The sequence below is a fragment of the Rana temporaria genome, chromosome 4 (assembly GCF_905171775.1).
Source record: "Rana temporaria chromosome 4, aRanTem1.1, whole genome shotgun sequence".
Taxonomy (NCBI): domain Eukaryota; kingdom Metazoa; phylum Chordata; class Amphibia; order Anura; family Ranidae; genus Rana; species Rana temporaria.
Window position 1 is genome coordinate 199,316,327 of NC_053492.1, and position 19,312 is coordinate 199,335,638.

At 44.8% G+C, this 19,312-nt stretch overlaps 1 protein-coding gene across 3 annotated transcripts in view; it reads left to right on the plus strand.

Annotated features, from left to right (window-relative positions):
- The first annotated feature begins 4,971 nt into the window (after positions 1 to 4,971).
- Positions 4,972 to 19,312, plus strand: part of EIF4E2 (eukaryotic translation initiation factor 4E family member 2) — a 46,596-nt gene continuing 32,255 nt past the window's right edge. Inside the window, exons 1-2 of one of the 3 annotated variants that reach the window (XM_040349676.1) lie at positions 4,972 to 5,095; positions 10,933 to 11,047. In XM_040349676.1, coding sequence (XP_040205610.1) covers positions 5,076 to 5,095; positions 10,933 to 11,047 — 135 coding nt within the window. In that variant the 5' untranslated portion in view covers positions 4,972 to 5,075. The remainder of the gene's footprint in view (positions 5,096 to 10,932; positions 11,048 to 19,312) is intronic. The other 2 variants (XM_040349677.1, XM_040349678.1) reach the window with 2 other exon arrangements.

Below are 19,312 nucleotides of genomic sequence, written 5' to 3' on the forward strand. Positions count from 1 at the left end.
TATTTTATTGTTTTTTTAATTCTTATATTTTCTATTCTATTCTTTTCTACTGTATTCAAATTAGATTTTTTTCTATTTGAAATTTAAATTTATATTCTTTCTATTGTATTCTATTCCTTTTTTTATGCTATTCTATTCCTTTATTTTATATTCTATTTTGTTCTGTTTTACTCTGTTCTATTCTATCCCTTTTTATCGATTCAATTTGTTTCTATTCTTTTATTTAGTAATCTATTTTTATTCTATTATATTCTTTTCTATTCTTTTATTTTATATTTTCTTTTCTTTGGAAATTTGATTAGAAAATTATTTAAATTCTATTCAAAAACGATTCTAATTCAATTTGAAAACTATTTGAATTTGAATTTCGTCCAAAATTTGGTTTTGTTATTTCGGATTCGTTTAAATTCATTACTGTTGTAATTCAGAAATTCAACTTCATTTGTCCAAATTTCCATTCAGAAGGAAACAAACCACACGTCTACTTCCCAGTCTACGGGACTGACAGACACACACAGTGGAAACTTCCCAGGAAAAGGTTAGATGAAGACTTGGCACACCGCTAAAAGAGACCTGCTATAGCTGGCAGTTTTTCCTCTTGTCTGTCCCTTTGCCATGCTGATCTACTCACTCTGTCTCTTTTTGCTTCTGCTGCATCTCTGGAAAGTTTTCCTCCAACGTCCTCCTCTGGTAGGCTCCTTCCAGACCAGCCCCCCCAAGCTCCAGCCCGAGGTAAACCCCCTTCCCCCAGCAGGGGTCCCTCGAGGGCCACCGACAGCACTGCATCTCCATATTCCATCCGACTCCCCTGCTGGCAAGACCCATGTCTATTTAAAGGCTCCTTAGCTCCCTGCCAAGCCCACTTGCCAAGGGCCCCCAAATATGCAGAACAACCCCTCCTCACCTCCACCCACTAGTATTTAGAATGTTCTCCAACTTTCCAAATCCAGGGGGAGGCACCAAATGGCAGTCCGTATGAGTTATCCAGCCTAACCTCAATGACCCTGACCCAATTACAGACTCACAGGCTAAGCATGAGTCATACTATAGTTTGCCTACTCTCACTCTAATAGCACACACTAGAGGGTGCTACACAAGTCTACAGCTGTATAGCATGGGGGGACCAGATTTTCAAAATTAAATCCAGAGACATCTAATGTTGGTTGTGGCCAAATTGTGGTAACAGTGGAAGTGGCCAGAGGCGGCTCTCTAATTAGGCAAATAAGGCGATCGCCTAAGGCCTCGCCCACACAGGGGCCTCGCGGCCGCCTAATTGAAGAGACTCTGCTGACAACAATGCCGCTGCGGCATTAAGCTCCGGACAGCAACGGTTTAACATTTCCTGTGTGCTTCACGGCCAGGAAGTGGAGAGAGAGGACTACTGTTCATTTTTTTGTCGCTTGAATTATTTTTCCCATTAGTAGAAGTAGGGGCTGGTTTTGGATTTGCACTGGGAAGGGAAGCGAAGGGAAGAGTATTTATGCTGAGAGGGGGGAAGGAGAAAGAGGGTTTGTGCTGGGATGGAGAAAGGAGGGAGAGAATTTGTGCTGGGGGGGGGGATTTGTGCTTAGAGGGTGGATGGGGGAAATAGGGAATTAGAGGGAGGATTTTTGCTGGAGGGGAGATGGGGGAAAGAGAGAGGAGATTTGCAATGGGAGGGGGAATGAGGAAAGGAGGGCGAGGATTTGTGCTGGGAAGGAGGTGGGGGGAAGGAGAGATGGAATTTTCACTGGGATGGGGAAAGGAGAGAGAGGATTTGCACTGTAAGTAGGAATAGGGAAAGGAGAGAGAGGATTTGCACTGGGAGGGGGGAAGGAGAGAGAGGATTTGCATTAGGAGGGGGAATGAGGAAAGGAGAGAGTGCATTTGTACTGGAAGGGGAATGAAGAAAGGAGAGAGAGGATTTGCACTGGGAGGGGGAAAGGAGAGAGAGGATCTGCATTAGGAGGGGGAATGAGGAAAGGAGAGAGTGCATTTGTACTGGAAGGGGAATGAAGAAAGGAGAGAAAGGATTTGCACTGGGAGGGGGAAAGGAGAGAGAGGATCTGCATTAGGAGGGGGAATGGGGAAGGGAGAGAGAGCATTTGTACTGGAAGGGGAATGGGGAAAGGAGAGAGAGGATTTGCTCTGGGAGGGGGAAAGGAGAGAGAGGATTTGCACTAGGAGGGAAACTGGGGAAAGGAGAAAGAGAGGATTTGCACTGGGAGGGGGAAAGGAGAGAGAAGATTTGCAGTGGGTGAGGGAATGGGGAAAGGAGAGATAAGATTTGTGCTGGGAGGGGGATGGGGAAAGGAGAGAGAGGATTTGCGCTGGGAGGCGGGATGGGGGAAAAAGAGAGAGAGGATTTACACTTAGAGGGAGGGATGTGGGGAGGTTGGAGTAGGATTTGTTCTGGAGGGAGGATTTGTGCTGGGATAGAGAGGAAGAACACTCCTGACCCCTGCATTTTGTCCAATACATATTCCTGACCTCTGCATTCTGTCCATTACACACACCTTACCTCTGCATTATGTCCATTACACACTCCTGACCTCTGCATTCTGCCCATTACACACTCCTGACCTCTTCATTCTGTCCATTACACACTCCTGACCTCTTCATTCTGTCCATTACACACTCCTGACCTCTGGATTCTGCCCATTACACACTCCTGATCCCTGCATTGTGTCAATTACACACTCCTGACCCCTGCATCCTCTGCATTACACACTCCTGACCTCTGCATTCTGTCCATTACACACGTCTGACCTCTGCATTTTTTCCATTACACACTCCTGACCTCTGCATTATGTCCATTACACACTGCTGACCCCTGCATTCTGTCCATTACAAACTCCTGAACCCTGCATTCTGTCCATTACACACCCCTGATCTCTGCATTCTGTCCATTACACACTCCTGACCCCTGCATTCTGTCCATTACACACTCCTGACCCCTGCATTCTGTCCATTACACACTCCTGACCTCTGCATTCTGTCCATTAAACACTCATTACCTCTGTATTCTGTCAATTACACACTCCTGACCTCTACATTCTGTCCATTAAACACTCCTGACCTCTACATTCTGCCCATTACACACTCCTGACCTATTCATTCTGTCCATTACACACTCCTGACCCCTGCATTCTGTCCATTACACACTCCTGACTTCTGCATTCTGTCCATTAAACACTCCTTACCTCTGTATTATGTCCATTACACACTGCTGACCCCTGCATTCTGTCCATTACACACCCCTGATCTCTGCATTCTGTCCATTACACACTCCTGACCCCTGCATTCTGTCCATTACACACTCCTGACCCCTGCATTCTGTCCATTACACACTCCTGACCTCTGCATTCTGTCCATTAAACACTCATTACCTCTGTATTCTGTCAATTACACACTCCTGACCTCTACATTCTGTCCATTAAACACTCCTGACCTCTACATTCTGCCCATTACACACTCCTGACCTATTCATTCTGTCCATTACACACTCCTGACCCCTGCATTCTGTCCATTACACACTCCTGACCTCTGCATTCTGTCCATTAAACACTCCTTACCTCTGTATTCTGTCAATTACACACTCCTGACCTCTACATTCTGTCCATTAAACACTCCTGACCTCTACATTCTGCCCATTACACACTCTTGACCTCTTCATTCTGTCCATTACACACTCCTGACCCCTGCATTCTGTCCATTACAGACTCCTCACCTCTGGATTCTGCCCATTACACACTCCTGATCCCTGCATTCTGTCAATTACACACTCCTGACCCCTGCATCCTCTGCATTAAACACACCTGACCTCTGCATTCTGTCCATTACACACGTCTGACCTCTGCATTCTGTCCATTACACACTGCTGACCCCTGCATTCTGTCCATTACACACTCCTGACCCCTGAATTCTGTCCATTACACACCCCTGATCTCTGCATTCTGTCCATTACACACTCCTGACCTCTGTATTCTGTCCATTACACACTCCTGACCTCTGCATTCTGTCCATTAAACACTCCTGATCCCTGCATCCTCTGCATTACACACTCCTGACCCCTGAATTCTGTCCATTACACACCCCTGATCTCTGCATTCTGTCCATTACACACTCCTGACCTCTGTATTCTGTCCATTACACACTCCTGACCTCTGCATTCTGTCTATTAAACACTCCTTACCTCTGTATTCTGTCAATTACGCACTCCTGACCTCTACATTCTGTCCATTAAACACTCCTGACCTCTACATTCTGTCAATTACAAACTCCTGACCTCTACATTCTGTCCATTACACACTCCTGACCCCTGCATTCTGTCCATTACACACTCCTGACCTCTGCATTCTGTCCATTACACACTCCTGACCCCTGCATTCTGTCCATTACACACTCCTGACCCCTGCATTCTGTCCATTACACACTCCTGACCTCTGCATTCTGTCCATTACACACTCCTGACCCTTGAACTATTTTGCATTACACATACCTGCCCCCTGTATTATGTATTCCTAAACCTGACATTGCAGTACTCTGGTGTTTGAATTTCACCATTGCGCTGTGTTATTGTGTACTGAAGAAAATTGTCCTGGTTTCATTTTTTGAGCAGTGCAATTCTTTTTCAATATGCTGCAATATGTCACAAGGTGTTGCACCGTATGGTAAAACAACAGAACTAAAAAAAAATGACTTGAACAATTAAAAAATGCATTGCAATGCGTGTTAACTTGTGTGTGAATGCGCTCTATCAAGGGCTTTGGAATGAGATGTGGGCTGTTGCTCATAAACACCTATCCAGCCTTTTATTTTCAATATTACACTGCAGGAATAACAATTGTTTTCTAGGGGCACCAATCTCTGCTCTTTTCCTCCACACTTTCCACGCATAGTACCAATGGGCTGTGTGAATTTTGCCCACAGTCAATATGGACGGCACGTTTCAATGACGTTGCATCGCTTTTATGTGTCCGGGTAGAAACAAATGATAAGTAGCGAAGTTCTGGAGCGCTCCAGGAAGCGACGGTAGGGGTGCAGAGGAATGTTGTGCTGGAAGCGGAAGAGGCCAGAAGAAGAGTAAAGAGACGATGAACAACAAATTTGATGCGTGAGTTCGGGACCCCGCCGTTGTCTTCCTACATGTCTTCATACTAGGAGGCGCCCAGTGTGAGCGGAACCATTAGATGTGGGGGGCTGTGTAGGCCGCAGCACTGTGTACACTGAGAGGAAAGCGATCGTTGTGGTTGTATTGAGGAAATGAATCACAACATTGTCACATTACCATGGAGCTGCCACAAGTACTCATGTTAGACTATGGTGGGGTGTCAGGGCTTATTAAAGTGTATGGGAGGCACTACATCCACCTAGCGCTATGGGGGAGGCAGAGATGCTACTTGTCAGGGTGTATGGTGAAGGCATAGTAATCATCATTTCCTATAGAGTTTCTAGTCCTCTCTTATGTTTGTGACCAGGAGAGGAATGCTGAGATTATAAAGGTCTAGGCCTTAATATACACAGACAATTCTCAGCTCCTGTGTGCTGGGGTGTAAAATCCACGCTGCTTTCTGGTACCCGGGTGCCACACATACTGTATACAGCAGCATGGCCGCACTCAGGCTTCTTCACCACCATATGCATGCATGCTTCTTCCCTCATGCACACTGCTGCCACGTTTTTGTGATTTCAGGCATTTTTGTTTTTCTGCTCTTAAATCGGAGCACCACCCAAAAAAGGAAGCTTCGCTTGTCTGCCTCCTGCCACATTTGCCACCTTTTGCTGGGGGGGGGGGGGTCCCTGGTATTGACAGGTACCCGCTCCCACTTCTGGCTTAGTTTGCTGCGGCAAAGTGAGCCGGAAGTTCGGCCCTCCTCCTTCCCCCCTGAAGCCAGCCCTGAGTGTGGGCGATTTGCGTGTAAGCAGTAGGTAACCGGCTGTGAAGCTATAAGGCTTTACTGCCAGTTTCCCATAGCCGAGATGGCAGCGCCTGCATCCGAGAGCCAAGAATTGGCTTGAGTGACTACACCGCTGGATGCCTGGACAGGTAAGTGCCCTAATAGTAAAAGTCAGCAGCTACAGTATTTTTAGCTGCTGACTTTTCATTTTTGAAGAGGACATAAACTCCTTTTTAACCACTTAAGACCCGGACCTTTAGGCAGCTAAAGGACCCGGACAGTTTTTGTGATTTGGCACTGCGTCGCTTCAACTGACAATTGTGCGACGTGGCTCCCAAACAAGATTGGCGTATTTTTTTTTCCCACAAATAGAGCTTTCTTTTGGTGGTATTTGATCACCTCTGCGGTTTTTATTTTTTGCGCTATAAACAAAAATAAAGCGACAATTTTGAAAAAAAATGCAATATTTTTTATAATCAATATCCCCCAAAAATATATAAAACATTTTTTTTCCCTCAGTTTAGGCCGATACGTATTCTTCTACCTATTTTCAGTAAAAAAAAACGCAATAAGCGTTGATCGATTGGTTTGCACAAAATTTATAGCGTTTACCAAAAAGGGGATAGTTTTATTGCATTTTTATTAATTTTTTTTTTTTTACTACTAATGGCGGCGATCAGCGTTTTTTTTTTTTTTTCCATGACTTTGACATTATGGCGGACAAATTTTGACACGTTTTTGGGACCATTGTCATTTTCACAGCAAAAAAATGCATTGTTTACTGTGAAAATGACAGTTGCAGTTTGGGAGTTACCCAAAAGGGGGCGCTGAAGGGGTTGTGTGTGTTTACAACTGTAGGGGGGTGTGGCTGTAGGTGTGACGTCATCGATTGTGATTCCCTATAAAAGGGATGACATGATCGATGACCGCGCTACAGTGAAGAACGGGGAAGCTGTGTTTACATACAGCTCTCCCCGTTCTTCAGCTCCGGGGACTGATCGCGGGACTCCAGTGGCGATCGGGTCCGCGAGTCCCGCGGCAGCGGTCATGGAGCTTTGGACCCACAGCTGGGCATTATACAATCACGTACAGGTATGTGATTGTGCCCAGCCGTGCCATTCTGCCGACGTATATCGGCGTAAGGCGGTCCTTAAGTGGTTAAACTCCACTTTGTGACATAAAACATTGCAATGACCACCATTTTATTTTTTATGGTGTATGTATGTATGTATGTATGTGTATGTATGTATGTGTGTGTATATATATGTGTATATGTATATGTATATGTATATGTGTATGTATATATGTATGTGTATATGTATGTGTATATGTATGTGTGTGTATATGTATGTGTGTGTATATGTATGTGTGTGTATATGTATGTGTGTGTATATGTATGTGTGTGTATATGTATGTGTGTGTGTGTGTGTATATGTGTGTGTGTGTGTATATGTGTGTGTGTGTGTATATGTGTGTGTGTGTGTGTGTATAATTTATTAAAATTTTTTTTTTACTTTCTTTTTCCCGGGGGTTCTAAGTAATTTTCTAGCAAAAAATACAAATTTTAACTTGTCAGCAACAAGTGTCAGAAAAAAAGCGTAGTCTTGGTTAAACTGACCTCAATTGCTGACTGAACCTCATCCCTTTGATCTAAAAGAACCAAATGATACAATGGGGCTTATTTACTAGCAAATGCACTTTGCACTGAAAGTGCACTTGGAAGTGCAGTTGCTGTAGATCCGAGGGGGACATGCAAGGAAAGTAAAAAAACAGCATTTTAGCTTGCACACAATTGGATAATAAAATCAGCAGAGCTTCCCCTCATTTCAGATCTCCCCCTCAGTGCAGTCGCTGTAAATCTTTCGGTGCAATTTCAAGTGCACTTGTAGAGCAAAGTGGATTTGCCTTTCGTAAATAACCCCCAATGTTTATTTTTATCTCTCAGCAATGTTGTGATAAACTTTTCTGGCTGCCTTTATTTTATTTTTATTTACTATTATTTGTGCAGCTCTACTCTGTTCTCCTATATGTCCATGCACACATGGATGTTTTTAGCAGTTTATCAGCAGGGGAGTATAGAGGATGTATAAAGGCACCTAAGAAGCACCAGACATGTGTAAATGTCAGTGTAGAATCCAGCAATGTTTAGGCCTCATGCACATACTGCTCCGAAACTGACTTTTTTTGTGCCAAAGACCCTGAACGCACCTCAATAAAAGCCTGTGTGCCTGTGCGCACATAAACTTATAGAGGAGTTTAGAGACAGTCAAAGCTTCTGCTCTTTAACCACTTGCCAACCAGGCCAATTCTGACCTGTTTTTCTTTTATTGTTATGCAGGTCTGTGAGGCCCATATACATTTTAGGCTTACCCTACACATTACAGTCTGACCATACAATTTCTGTACAATCATCTATAGGTTGGCCAAAACTATGTAATATGAGGACCTACCTAAACTATTCAATTTGTATCCAGTCAGGCAGGCCCCTGCACTGCAAGTTTGATGGTAGATGTAAAAGATTGTACAATCGGATTGTAGTGTGTGTGTGTGTGTGTGTGTGTGTGGTGAGCTTTAGGCTGGCCATACACTGTAAAGCAGGCATGTCCAAAGTCCGGCCCGCGGGCCAATTGCGGCCCCTGTTCCAGTTTAATGTGGCCCCCCTGGTAATTTGGATATATACTGTATTTTTCGGCGCTGCCTCGGAGGGGACAGGGAGAGGGGGATCGAGTGCTGTCAAATTACATACAGGAGAATCTCCTGTTTACTCAGTGACATCTGTAATAGGAAGTCCCGTCTCCTGGGCTGCCATTGGACGACTCCTCTGTCTATCATAGAAGGCAGGAGAAATTGTATTAAAGAGGCTGCTGTGTAAACGGGAGATTCTCCTGTATGTAATCTGTTGGTGCTCATCCTGCCCCCCCTTCGCTCTGAGGCTGCATTCATGGCAATGGAGAGGTTGCATTCATGGCAATGGCGAGGCTGCAGATGGGCACTGATTAGGCTGCTTTGATGGGCAATGACCCTTATTTTGCTTTAGTTTTTTTGTTAAATTTTTTTTTTCCCCTGAAACTTCCCTCCTAAAGTTAAAGTGTGTGTTATACGCCGATAAATACGGTATATCCAAATAACACGCCCACGCTCATCTCTTCACCACACACAGCCACAAAGGCAAGAGAATTTGTGTTGGGCAGTGCATTGGTGCTCGAACGAACACACATAGACCAAATTTTAATGGTTCAAAGAATGTCAGGCAAAATGGCCGGCCCTTACGCATGTTCACTTCATCAAATCTGGCCCTCTTTGAAAAAAGTTTGGACACCCCTGCTGTAAAGTCTTTAACTCCTTCAGCCCAGAAGGATTTGCCTACTTCCTGACTAAGGATGAGCTCCGGCGTGTTCGCATAGAACACATGCAGAGCCCGCCAGGAAGTGAGCACGGCGCTGTGCTAATCACAGCCAGGGAGACATTGTCCCGATGCTCGGCTGCAGGGATCGTGAAATGTCTCCCTGGCTGTTATTAGCACAGCGCCGTGCACACTTCCTGGTGGGCTCTGCATGTGTTCTATGCGAACAAGCCAGAGCTCATCCTTATTCCTGACCAGGCCATTTTGTGCAATGCTGTACCCAAACAAAATTGTTGTTTTTTTATTTTTTCCCCACAAATAGAGCCTTCTTTTGGTGGTATTTGCTCACCTCCTGCGTTTTTTATTTTTTGCACTATAAACAAAAAAGAGCAACAATTTTGTAAAAAAAAAATGTGTGTGTGTGTGTATAAATTTTATTTACTTTTTTTTTTTTTGGAAATGTTTTAAAGCAGAAAGTTAACAAATGTATTTATCAGTTTATACGTTATTCTACATATTTTTTGGTAAATAAAAATCCCAATAAGTGTATATTGGTTTGCGCAAAAGTTATCGCGTCTACAAAATAGGGGATAGATTTATGTCATTTTTATTATTTAATTATTTTTACTAGTAATGGCGGCGATCAGGGATTTTTTGGTGGGACTGCGACACTTCATTGGACACTTACCTGACATTTTTGGGAACCAGTGACATTATTACAGTAATCAATATGCACTGTTATTGTACTAATGACACTGGCATGGAAGGGGTTTGCATCAGGGGGCGATCAAGTGTTAAACTGTGTTCCCTGGGTGTGTTTTCTAACTGTATGGGGGACTGTGTGACTGGGAGAACACACAGATCCATCTTCCTGCATAGCCGAAAGACATGATCTGTGTGATCTCCCGTCAGACCTGTTCTGTCATTGCAGGGAATGACTGAAGCCTCATAGTAAGTCTGAGTGATGTCACCGCTCAGGCATTGCAGCCATTACTGTAGGAAAGATGATCCGCACTTGGTTGTTGCTCTTAAAAATTCTTCATTTTATTAAAAATCCATATTGCGCAAATGCAGATAAAAACAGTTAGCAGCCATTGCTGCTCTCGTCTCTTCCCCTGAAGCCGGTCCTGGGAGCTGATCATGTGACCAGACCGTAACGCCCTTAGGATAGGTAAGTATAGCCATCTTTTCTCTACAGAGTAGTTGCTATATGGTTTGGAGGATGGGATTTCACTTTTAAAGTCTGCAAGAACTACTTCCATGTGCTGGGTTTTCCCTGTTTTGATTGGCTGATTGGATGATGTAACTTATGTAACGTGCGGTGTTCATCCTGGCACTGAAGTGTGTATCTTGTATACATTCTGAAGAAGATTGCAAATAGACAGGTAAGTTTTTTTTTTTTTTTTTTTTTTTTTTTTTTTTTTTTTTTTTTTTTTACAGAAGACAGACACTTATGATGTCTAATCTGCAATAAGGGACACGCCTGTTTGTCATTTTTTATTTGTTGAAGTGGTAGTACGTTTGATCCATTGTTTGCCACTTGTCAGATAAAGTGTATGAACTCTCATTCCTACTCCTACACATTGGAGGAACACATACTGCCAAATTATAGTTGTGTTACATTAGCAGGGTAGACATAAGCAGTGTTTAGTAGAGTGTTATTGTATGTGGGTAGCACACCTTATGCTATAATTACTGTTTGTGTTGCAGACTGAAAGATGATGACAGCGGGGATCATGATCAGAATGAGGAGAACAGCACACAGAAAGACAGTGAGAAGGAAAAGAATGACAAGGAGAAGAATCAGAACTCCTCTAGGAAGAAGGTGGGGAGCCAGGTTTATTTATTACTATGTAGAACGAATGGGTAAGCGTGGAAGTGATGAGTACTAAGTTATAGCCACCTTTTGTGCACAGCAGGAGAAACCTAGGCAAGCAGCATCTGAGATTGCTTATATAGGGTCTTATCAGTAAAACTGAACTAGAGGTGGAGGTATTGGTAGTGCGCAGCTGGACATCTTTTCTAAATTCTGTTATCTAAAAAATGGAAATGGCAACAAAAATGATTGCTTACTATATGGGCAACGTCTTTACTGACCACCCTAGTTTTCCCTATCCGTCTTTCAGGACAGCCACAACTTGAGAGATAGGCTCCTCCTCTTCCTTAGGAAACACTGCACAGCCTTTAAAATCTCTCCTCCCCCTGCTAGACCTCAGTTCTTGGTGTTTCCTCCGGTGGGGAGACACTGCTGAGGAACCAGGGCAGTGCAGTCAGGGGACTGTGGCCATAGTTTTTCCTATATGGGAGGCAAGGGCTTCCTAAAGGAGAAGATTGGGCGAAGACTTACCGCCAAAAACGCACCCCAACCCATGTCGAGCGCGGCAGACGGCTTGTGGGGGGTCCCTATCGTGTCCACAGGACCGCAGCGGGGGAACTCGGCTCCGGGCACCCTGATTTCAGGCCGCAGGTTGTTTTTTATTGTGAAAATCGCGGGCCGAGTGGCGGGCGACGTCACTTCCGGTGCGCCTCGGAAAGGATTCCCTTTGACCCGCGACTTCCGGTTCCGGGTCGCGGCGCTGATAGAGACCCACGCGTCCTGCTGGAGGTGTCGGATACTCGTTGGGACGAGTTAGACACAGCGCAACCACCCCACAATGTCGGTGACTTCTCCGGAACGGGACCCGACCAGGGACGCTACCTCCAGCCAGTCCAAGGTAAGGGTTTCCTGGGGAGGGTTTCCCAAGACCTTAGACTGTGTCTTTTTTCCTTCCTCTGCTTCCCCTTGGTGGTTGGGGGAGAGGGGGGAAAGGCAACAGGGCACCTAGCAGTAGTGTCTGTCTAGTGCTTCCCAAAGGGTTGTAGCCATGTTGTTGTTTTAAAAAAAAAAAAAAAAAACTTTTTTGTATCTTTGCTTGTTTAAATGTGGGTCCTTATGTCTTCTATTTTCAGAAGAGCCTAGAAAAAAGCCAAGAAAAAACAGGAAGGACACATAGTTCTAAGAAAAAATGTGCTTCCTGTAGGGACTCCCTTCCTGATTCTTGGACGAAAGTTTTGTGCAGAGACTGCATAAACTCTCTAGTTAGGGAAAGGGATGCAGAACAGGGGGATAGTTTAGCTGCTTCAGTTAAGGAACTAGCCTCTACCTTTTCCTCTTTCAAAACCTTGTTTGAAAGGGTGCAACCCCCCCTGGTACCCACACAGGTTACAGCCCACCCTGATGTTCAGGGTCTTGCACCTGCCTCTCCTGATCCTTCAGCGGAGGCAGTTGATTTTGCAGGCCCTTCTCAGGGGCAACACTCCTTATTGGAGAATGTTGCTTCCGACTCGCAGGCAGAGTCAGGTGAAGAAGACCAGGACAGTGAGTCCAAAAAGTCTTCCAGATATAAGCTATCTCTTGATGAGGTTGAGGAATTGCTAGGTGCCATTTACACGACCCTAGGCATTCACACGGATAATAAACCTCTTAGTCTCCATGACCAGATGTACAAAGGTCTGGGGGAACACAAGGGCAGGGTCTTCCCAGTGCACGAACTTCTGGTTGATACTGTTAAGAAGGAGTGGCAGGACCCTGAAAGAAAGCCTTTCTTTTCTCAATCCCTTAAGAGAAGGTTTCCCTTTGCGGAAGATTCCACGTCCGTTTGGAATAAGATGCCTAAATTAGATGCGGCCTTTTCCCAGGTCTCTAAAAAGACTGATTTAGCATTTGAAGATATGGGCAACCTGACGGATGCTATGGATAAGAGGATGGACTCGTTGCTGAAAAAAGCTCATAATTGGCAATTTAAAACCAGAATTAGCAGTTACAGTAGTGGCCCGTAATTTAGAGCACTGGCTCTCAAAGATCCAAGAACATATTGAGGCGGATACGGACAAGGACACTATTCTGGCTTCCTTCCCCACTATTTTAAAGGGGGTAGCCTACATTGCGGATGCTTCAGCAGAATCCGTCCGCATGTCAGCCAGGTCAGCAGCCCTGGCTAATTCTGCCAGAAGAGCTCTCTGGCTCAAGACTTGGTCAGGAGACATTGCGTCCAAGTCCAAGTTATGTGGGATTCCCTTTACAGGAGATCTCCTATTTGGTCCCGACCTGGAGTCAGTCTTAGACCGCACGGCGGATAAGAAAAAATCTTTTCCGTTTAAACGTAAAACTCCACTAAAAGGGAGAGGGTTTCGTCCCCAGAGACAGACAGGGGTCCCGAAACCAGAGACTCAAAAAAGGATCTGGACACCCAGGGGTAGGGGAAGAGGAGCGATTTTTTTTTTTTTTCGCCCACCTGACCAGCCCCCCAAAAAACAATGACTCCCAGATCAGAGTGGGGGGAAGGTTGGGGGCCTTCCTCCCACAATGGGAGTCCTTTTCCCCAAACAGGTACGTCTTGGCGATAGTGAGAAGGGGGTATTCCCTGGAGTTCTCATCCCTTCCGCCGCAGAGGTACCTGGTCACTCAGCTTCCCAGAGCCAAGGAAAAAGCAGAGGCTCTAGTGGGGGCCTTGAGGGATCTGGAGGTCCAAAATGTTGTTTGCAGAGTCCCAAAAGGGGAGGAGAAAAGAGGTTTTTACTCCCACATTTTCGTGGTAAGGAAACCCTCCGGCAAGTACAGGTTAATCTTAAACCTGAAACCGCTGAACAAGTCAGTAACATACAAAAGATTCCGTATGGAGTAAATTTTCACGGTAAGGGCCCTCCTACCACAGAATTGCTTTATGGTCTCCCTGGACCCCAGGGACGCGTACCTGCACGTACCCATTGCAGAGGGGTCTCAGGAGTTTCTACGGCTAGCGATAGACTTGGGAACTTCGGTGGTGCACCTACAGTTCCAGGCCTTGCCATTCGGTCTATCCTCCTCACCCCGCGTGTTCACAAAGGTCCTGGCGGAACCAATAGCTTTTCTGCGTCTTCAGGGAGTGGGTATAATAGCTTACCTGGACGACCTGCTTCTTTTTGCATCTTCTCCGGAACAAGTATCCAGGGACCTGGAACTAACCAAGAAGACCCTTATGGACCTAGGTTGGCTGTTAAACCTGGAAAAATCCAGTCTAATACCATCGCAGCGCATTCCTTATTTAGGGTACACCCTGGACTCCACCCTTCTAAGGGTCTTCCTTCCATTAGAGAAGGCTCTAAAGTTAGAAAAATCGGTATCTGCCCTCCAGGGCAGCCATCAGGTTTCAATCAGATTCCTGATGTCAACACTAGGGCTGTTAACGTCCACTCTACCGGCAGTCCAGTGGGCAGGGATTCACTTTCGGGCCCTGCAGGCCTTTGTACTCAGAGTCTGGGACCACAGCTTAGAACGCCTAGACGTCCTGGTACAGGTCCCAAGTCAGGTAAAGAGATCCCTCTGGTGGTGGAGAAAGATCACCAATTTGTCGCAGGGTCGTCTGTGGCATATCCGGTCTCCACTGGTTGTCACCACAGACGCCAGCGGCAGAGGTTTGGGGGCTCACCTGGGTGTACTTCCAGCACAGGGTGTTTGGGAAGTGGCAGAGCTGAAACATTCCTCCAACTGGAAGGAGCTGAGGGCGATCGGTTTAGCTCTCATCTTCTTTCAGGAGAGACTTCGAGGACACCACGTCCAGGTGAGGTCAGACAATTCGTCGGCCGTGGCCTATGTGAACAAACAGGGTGGCACCAGGTGTGTAGCCCTGTCGGCCATAACAACAAGAATCTTTCGCTGGGCCGAAACAAACACCCTGTCCTTATCAGCAGTTTTTCTAAGGGAAATAGAAAACAGTACAGCGGATTTCCTCAGTCGAAGTCAACTGAGGGAAGACGAGTGGTCCCTCAATCAGGAGGTCTTCCATCTTTTGGTCAAGAGATGGGGGTCTCCGGAGATAGACCTCTTCGCGTCCAGGGAGAACGCAAAAACACTGGTTTTTCTCTCGGGGCAGGGGAGAGGGAGCAAGAGGGATAGATGCCCTATCCCAGAGCTGGCGATTCGGGATTTGTTACGCCTTCCCACCCCCAGCTCTTCTACCACTGGTCCTGAGAAAATTTCAGCTGGAGAACACCTCACTTATCCTTGTGGCACCCCACTGGCCCAAGAGGGCTTGGTTTTCGGTTCTCAAGCAACTGACCATAGAACCCCCCCTTTTTTCTTCCTCTTCGAAAGGATCTCCTCTCGCAGGGACCAGTTCTATGCCCACAGGTACACAGGTGGAACCTTGCGGCGTGGTTACTGAGGAGTCCTTGCTGAGGTCCAGAGGTTTTTCGGACAAACTGACTGCCACCCTTCTTAACAGTAGGAAGAAGGAGACGCGTTCTATCTATAGAAAAGTTTGGCTTCGTTTTATTTCTTGGTGCCAGGAGTTTTCCTTTCCAGCACAAAGCCACAAGTCCGTTCTAGAGTTTCTTCAGTGCGGAGCGGATAAAGGCTTGTCAGTGAGTACCCTTAAAGGCCAGGTCTCAGCCCTCAGTGTGTTTCTAGAGAGCCCTCTAGCCTCCAATCCTTGGGTCATCAGGTTCTTTAGGGCTTTGTCCAGACAGAAACCTTCTCAGGGACCTCCCTTCCCCAAGTGGGATCTATCACTAGTTTTACAGGTGCTAACAGGGTTGCCCTTTGAACCCTTAGACAAGTGTTCGTTAAAGGATTTAACGTTTAAAACAGTCTTTTTAGTTGCAGTGACTACTGCTAGGAGGGTCAGTGAATTGGAAGCCCTGTCCATTCGTCCTCCTTTTTGTGTAATTTTCCCGGATCGAGTTGTTTTTAAAACCGATCCGGCCTTCCTTCCAAAAGTGGCTTCTAAGTTTCATAGAAGCCAGGAGGTTGTGTTACCTTCATTTTGTTCCAATCCCTCAGGTGAAAGGGAGTTTAAGTTTAGTACACTAGATGTTAGGAGGTGCATCCTACAGTACTTGGAGCTGACTCGGGGTTTTAGGAAGTCAGACTCTTTGTTTGTTTTGTTTTCTGGGACCAGAAAGCGACAGAAAGCGTCTCGTCGCACAATTGCTAGATGGCTTAGACTAGTTATTGGGCAGGCTTACGCCTTGACTGGTAGGGAAGTCCCTACAGGAATAAAGGCACACTCTACTCGAGCGGTGGCTACTTCTCAGGCTGAAAGGGCTGGAGCGACGCCAGATCAAATATGCAGAGCCGCAACTTGGTCCAGCTACGCCACCTTCGTCAAGCATTATAGAGTAGACTTGGTGTCAGCAGGTGAACAAGCCTTTGGGAGAAAAGTCTTGCAAGCCGTGGTCCCACCCTAATTTGTAAGTACTCGATTATCCTCTCAAGTTGTGGCTGTCCTGAAAGACGGATAGGGAAAAATGGAGTTACACTTACCGGTAACGTCCTTTCCAGTAGTCTTTCAGGACAGCCCTAGTTACCCTCCCGAAAAGTTGGAAGAATGGGTTTTAATCCAGGAACATAGTATGATATTGATGTTTAAACTATGGATTACTAACATGTTCTTGTGTCTCCCCAGCGGACCGGAGTGCTCGTATAAAAACTGAGGTCTAGCAGGGGGAGGAGAGATTTTAAAGGCTGTGCAGTGTTTCCTAAGGAAGAGGAGGAGCCTATCTCTCAAGTTGTGGCTGTCCTGAAAGACTACTGGAAAGGACGTTACCGGTAAGTGTAACTCCATTTTTTCTACAACCTTTTTTTGGGCTCTTTAAAGCCAACGATTTTAACCTGCCGTTCCAAAGCTTCCTTTTCTCCTTTGCTAGAAAAGATCTGGCTTTGCTGCTTTATACTGGTATCGGCCTGTGTAAAAACCGCACAACACATGGTATAACAGTGCGCGCAGTTGTGTCTTGGAGAATTTATTAGACATTTAATCAAACACATTTGTGTTTTTTTGTTGTAAATGTTCATGTCTTGTAATATTTATGGTGGTTAAAGCATATCTATGGTAAGAATGTAAAATCATTTGTTTACACATTGTATTTCAATTATTTTTAGCTAACTAATAATATTGAACGTTCCTGAGGTTTGTGAAGATCCTTACACAGTTACTTCCTTGAATTCTGTGACACATTCACTATGCGCTTTCAGTAGTCATTGCTGTGTCACATAATGAACTTGCCCTTTGAACTACAGGGGTGGTGGAAGGAGGAGTTTCAGGAGACCGTACAGAGAGTAAGGTACTATAGATCTCCTTTAAGCACTTAAGCCTCGGACCATATTGCTGGTCAAAGACCAGGCCACTTTTTGCGATTCGGCACTGCGTCGCTTTAACAGACAATTGCGCGGTCGTGCAAAGTGGCTCCCAAACAAAATTGGCGTCCTTCTTTTTTTATTTATTTATTTATTTTTTCTTCACAAATAGCTTTCTTTTGGTGGTATTTGATCACCTCTGCGGTTTTTAGTTTTTGCGCTATAAACAAAAATAGAGCGACCATTTTGAAAAAAAAAATCAGTTTAGGCCGATACGTATTCCTCTACATATTTTTCATTAAAAAAAAAATCGCAATAAGCGTTTTTTGATTGGTTTGCGCAAAAGTTATAGCGTTTACAAAATGGGGGATAGTTTTATGGAATTTTTATTAATATTTTTTTTTTTTTTTTTACTAGTAATGGTGGCGATCAGCGATTTTTTTTTTTTTTTTTTTTTTTATCGGTACTGTGACATTATGGCGGACACTTTTGACACATTTTTGGGACCATTGGCATTTTTATAGCGATCAGTGCTATAAAAATGCATTGATTACTATAAAAATGCCACTGGCAGGGAAGGGGTTAACACTAGGGGGCGAGGAAGGGGTTAAGTATGTTTCCCGTGTGTGTTCACACATCTCCCGGTTCTCGCTTTGTAATGAGCGATTGCCTGGTGGTGATCGCGCCCCCCGGGCACGCGCATCGGCGTCAGGGGCGAGCGGGGGGCGCGCGTGCGAGATGACGTAGATCTACGTGATCTCGCCCAGCAGAGCCGACCTGCTGCCGTATAACTGCGGCGGCTGGTCGGCAAGCGAGTTAAAGTTGTTCTAAAGACTCCTTTTTAAATCCATCTAACAAACATGTTATACTTGCCTGCTCTGTGCAGTGCTATTGCAAAGAGCATCCACTTGCCTCTTCTTTTTTTTTTTTTTTTTTTTTGGTCCCCCGCCAACACGGTCTCCTCTTATTCTGTGTGTGTGTGCGCCCCCATAGCAAGCGGCACACGTGTAGGCACACTTTCGAGTTGGGCTGAGTGCTTCCATGCACATGCATAGTGTGGCTTGGTAACGCCCTCGCTCATTCCTTACAGGATTCAACTGACAGCAGCAGGAGCCAGTGGCCCCCACGGTTTTCAGTAAATCCTGAAAGGAGAGGGTGAGAGCAGCGCTGCTGCAATCAGGCACAGTGCTGAATTGAGATGAGACTTGGATACGTTTTTAGAGAATGGGGGAGAAGGGGGGGCTTGGCACGTAATGTAACATATTTTACTTTAATGCAGGGACTGCATTAGGCTAAAAATGTCCTGACTGGAAACATTTTAACAATTTCTGACATTTCTAACATACATGTTAAAACCTGCATTTGTTTGTTAGAATATTACTTAAAAACCACAAACATTATATATTTTTGTGAAAACAGAGGCTCGGCAGAATAAAATGGTGTTTTGTTGCACTATATTTGCATAGCAATTTTTAAAATGCAAAATTTCAGGAAGAAATAAATTACACTGAGTTTTAATGCACAAAAATACAATATAATATCAACATTTTGGGTATAAGATGCGGATAAGATACGTTGAGTAAATAGAAAATAGATACTTAACATGCCACCCATTAAAATTGTGCACACCCATGGAATGGTGACAAACAACGGTGTGTTATATTATCAATAGACAGCGCTTTATAAGGCTTTACAGGTTAACAGCTTGGCATTAACCACAAGGTCTATTTTTATTTTTATTTTTTCTTCTTATTTTTTTATTTTTTTGGATCAATATTTTTATGTCCCACAATATTGGCACAACTATTTACCAAATGCATATTTTCATTAAAAAAAGATACACTAAAGAAAATTTTAGTGTACGCAAACACAATAGATTACCACTTTATTCTATTTTTTTTTTAGTTTACATCCAGTAAATATGCAACATATCAAGTCTTAAAATTTGCATGTTTATGAAACCGAATATTCAGTACTCAAGTACTTTCTGGTGCT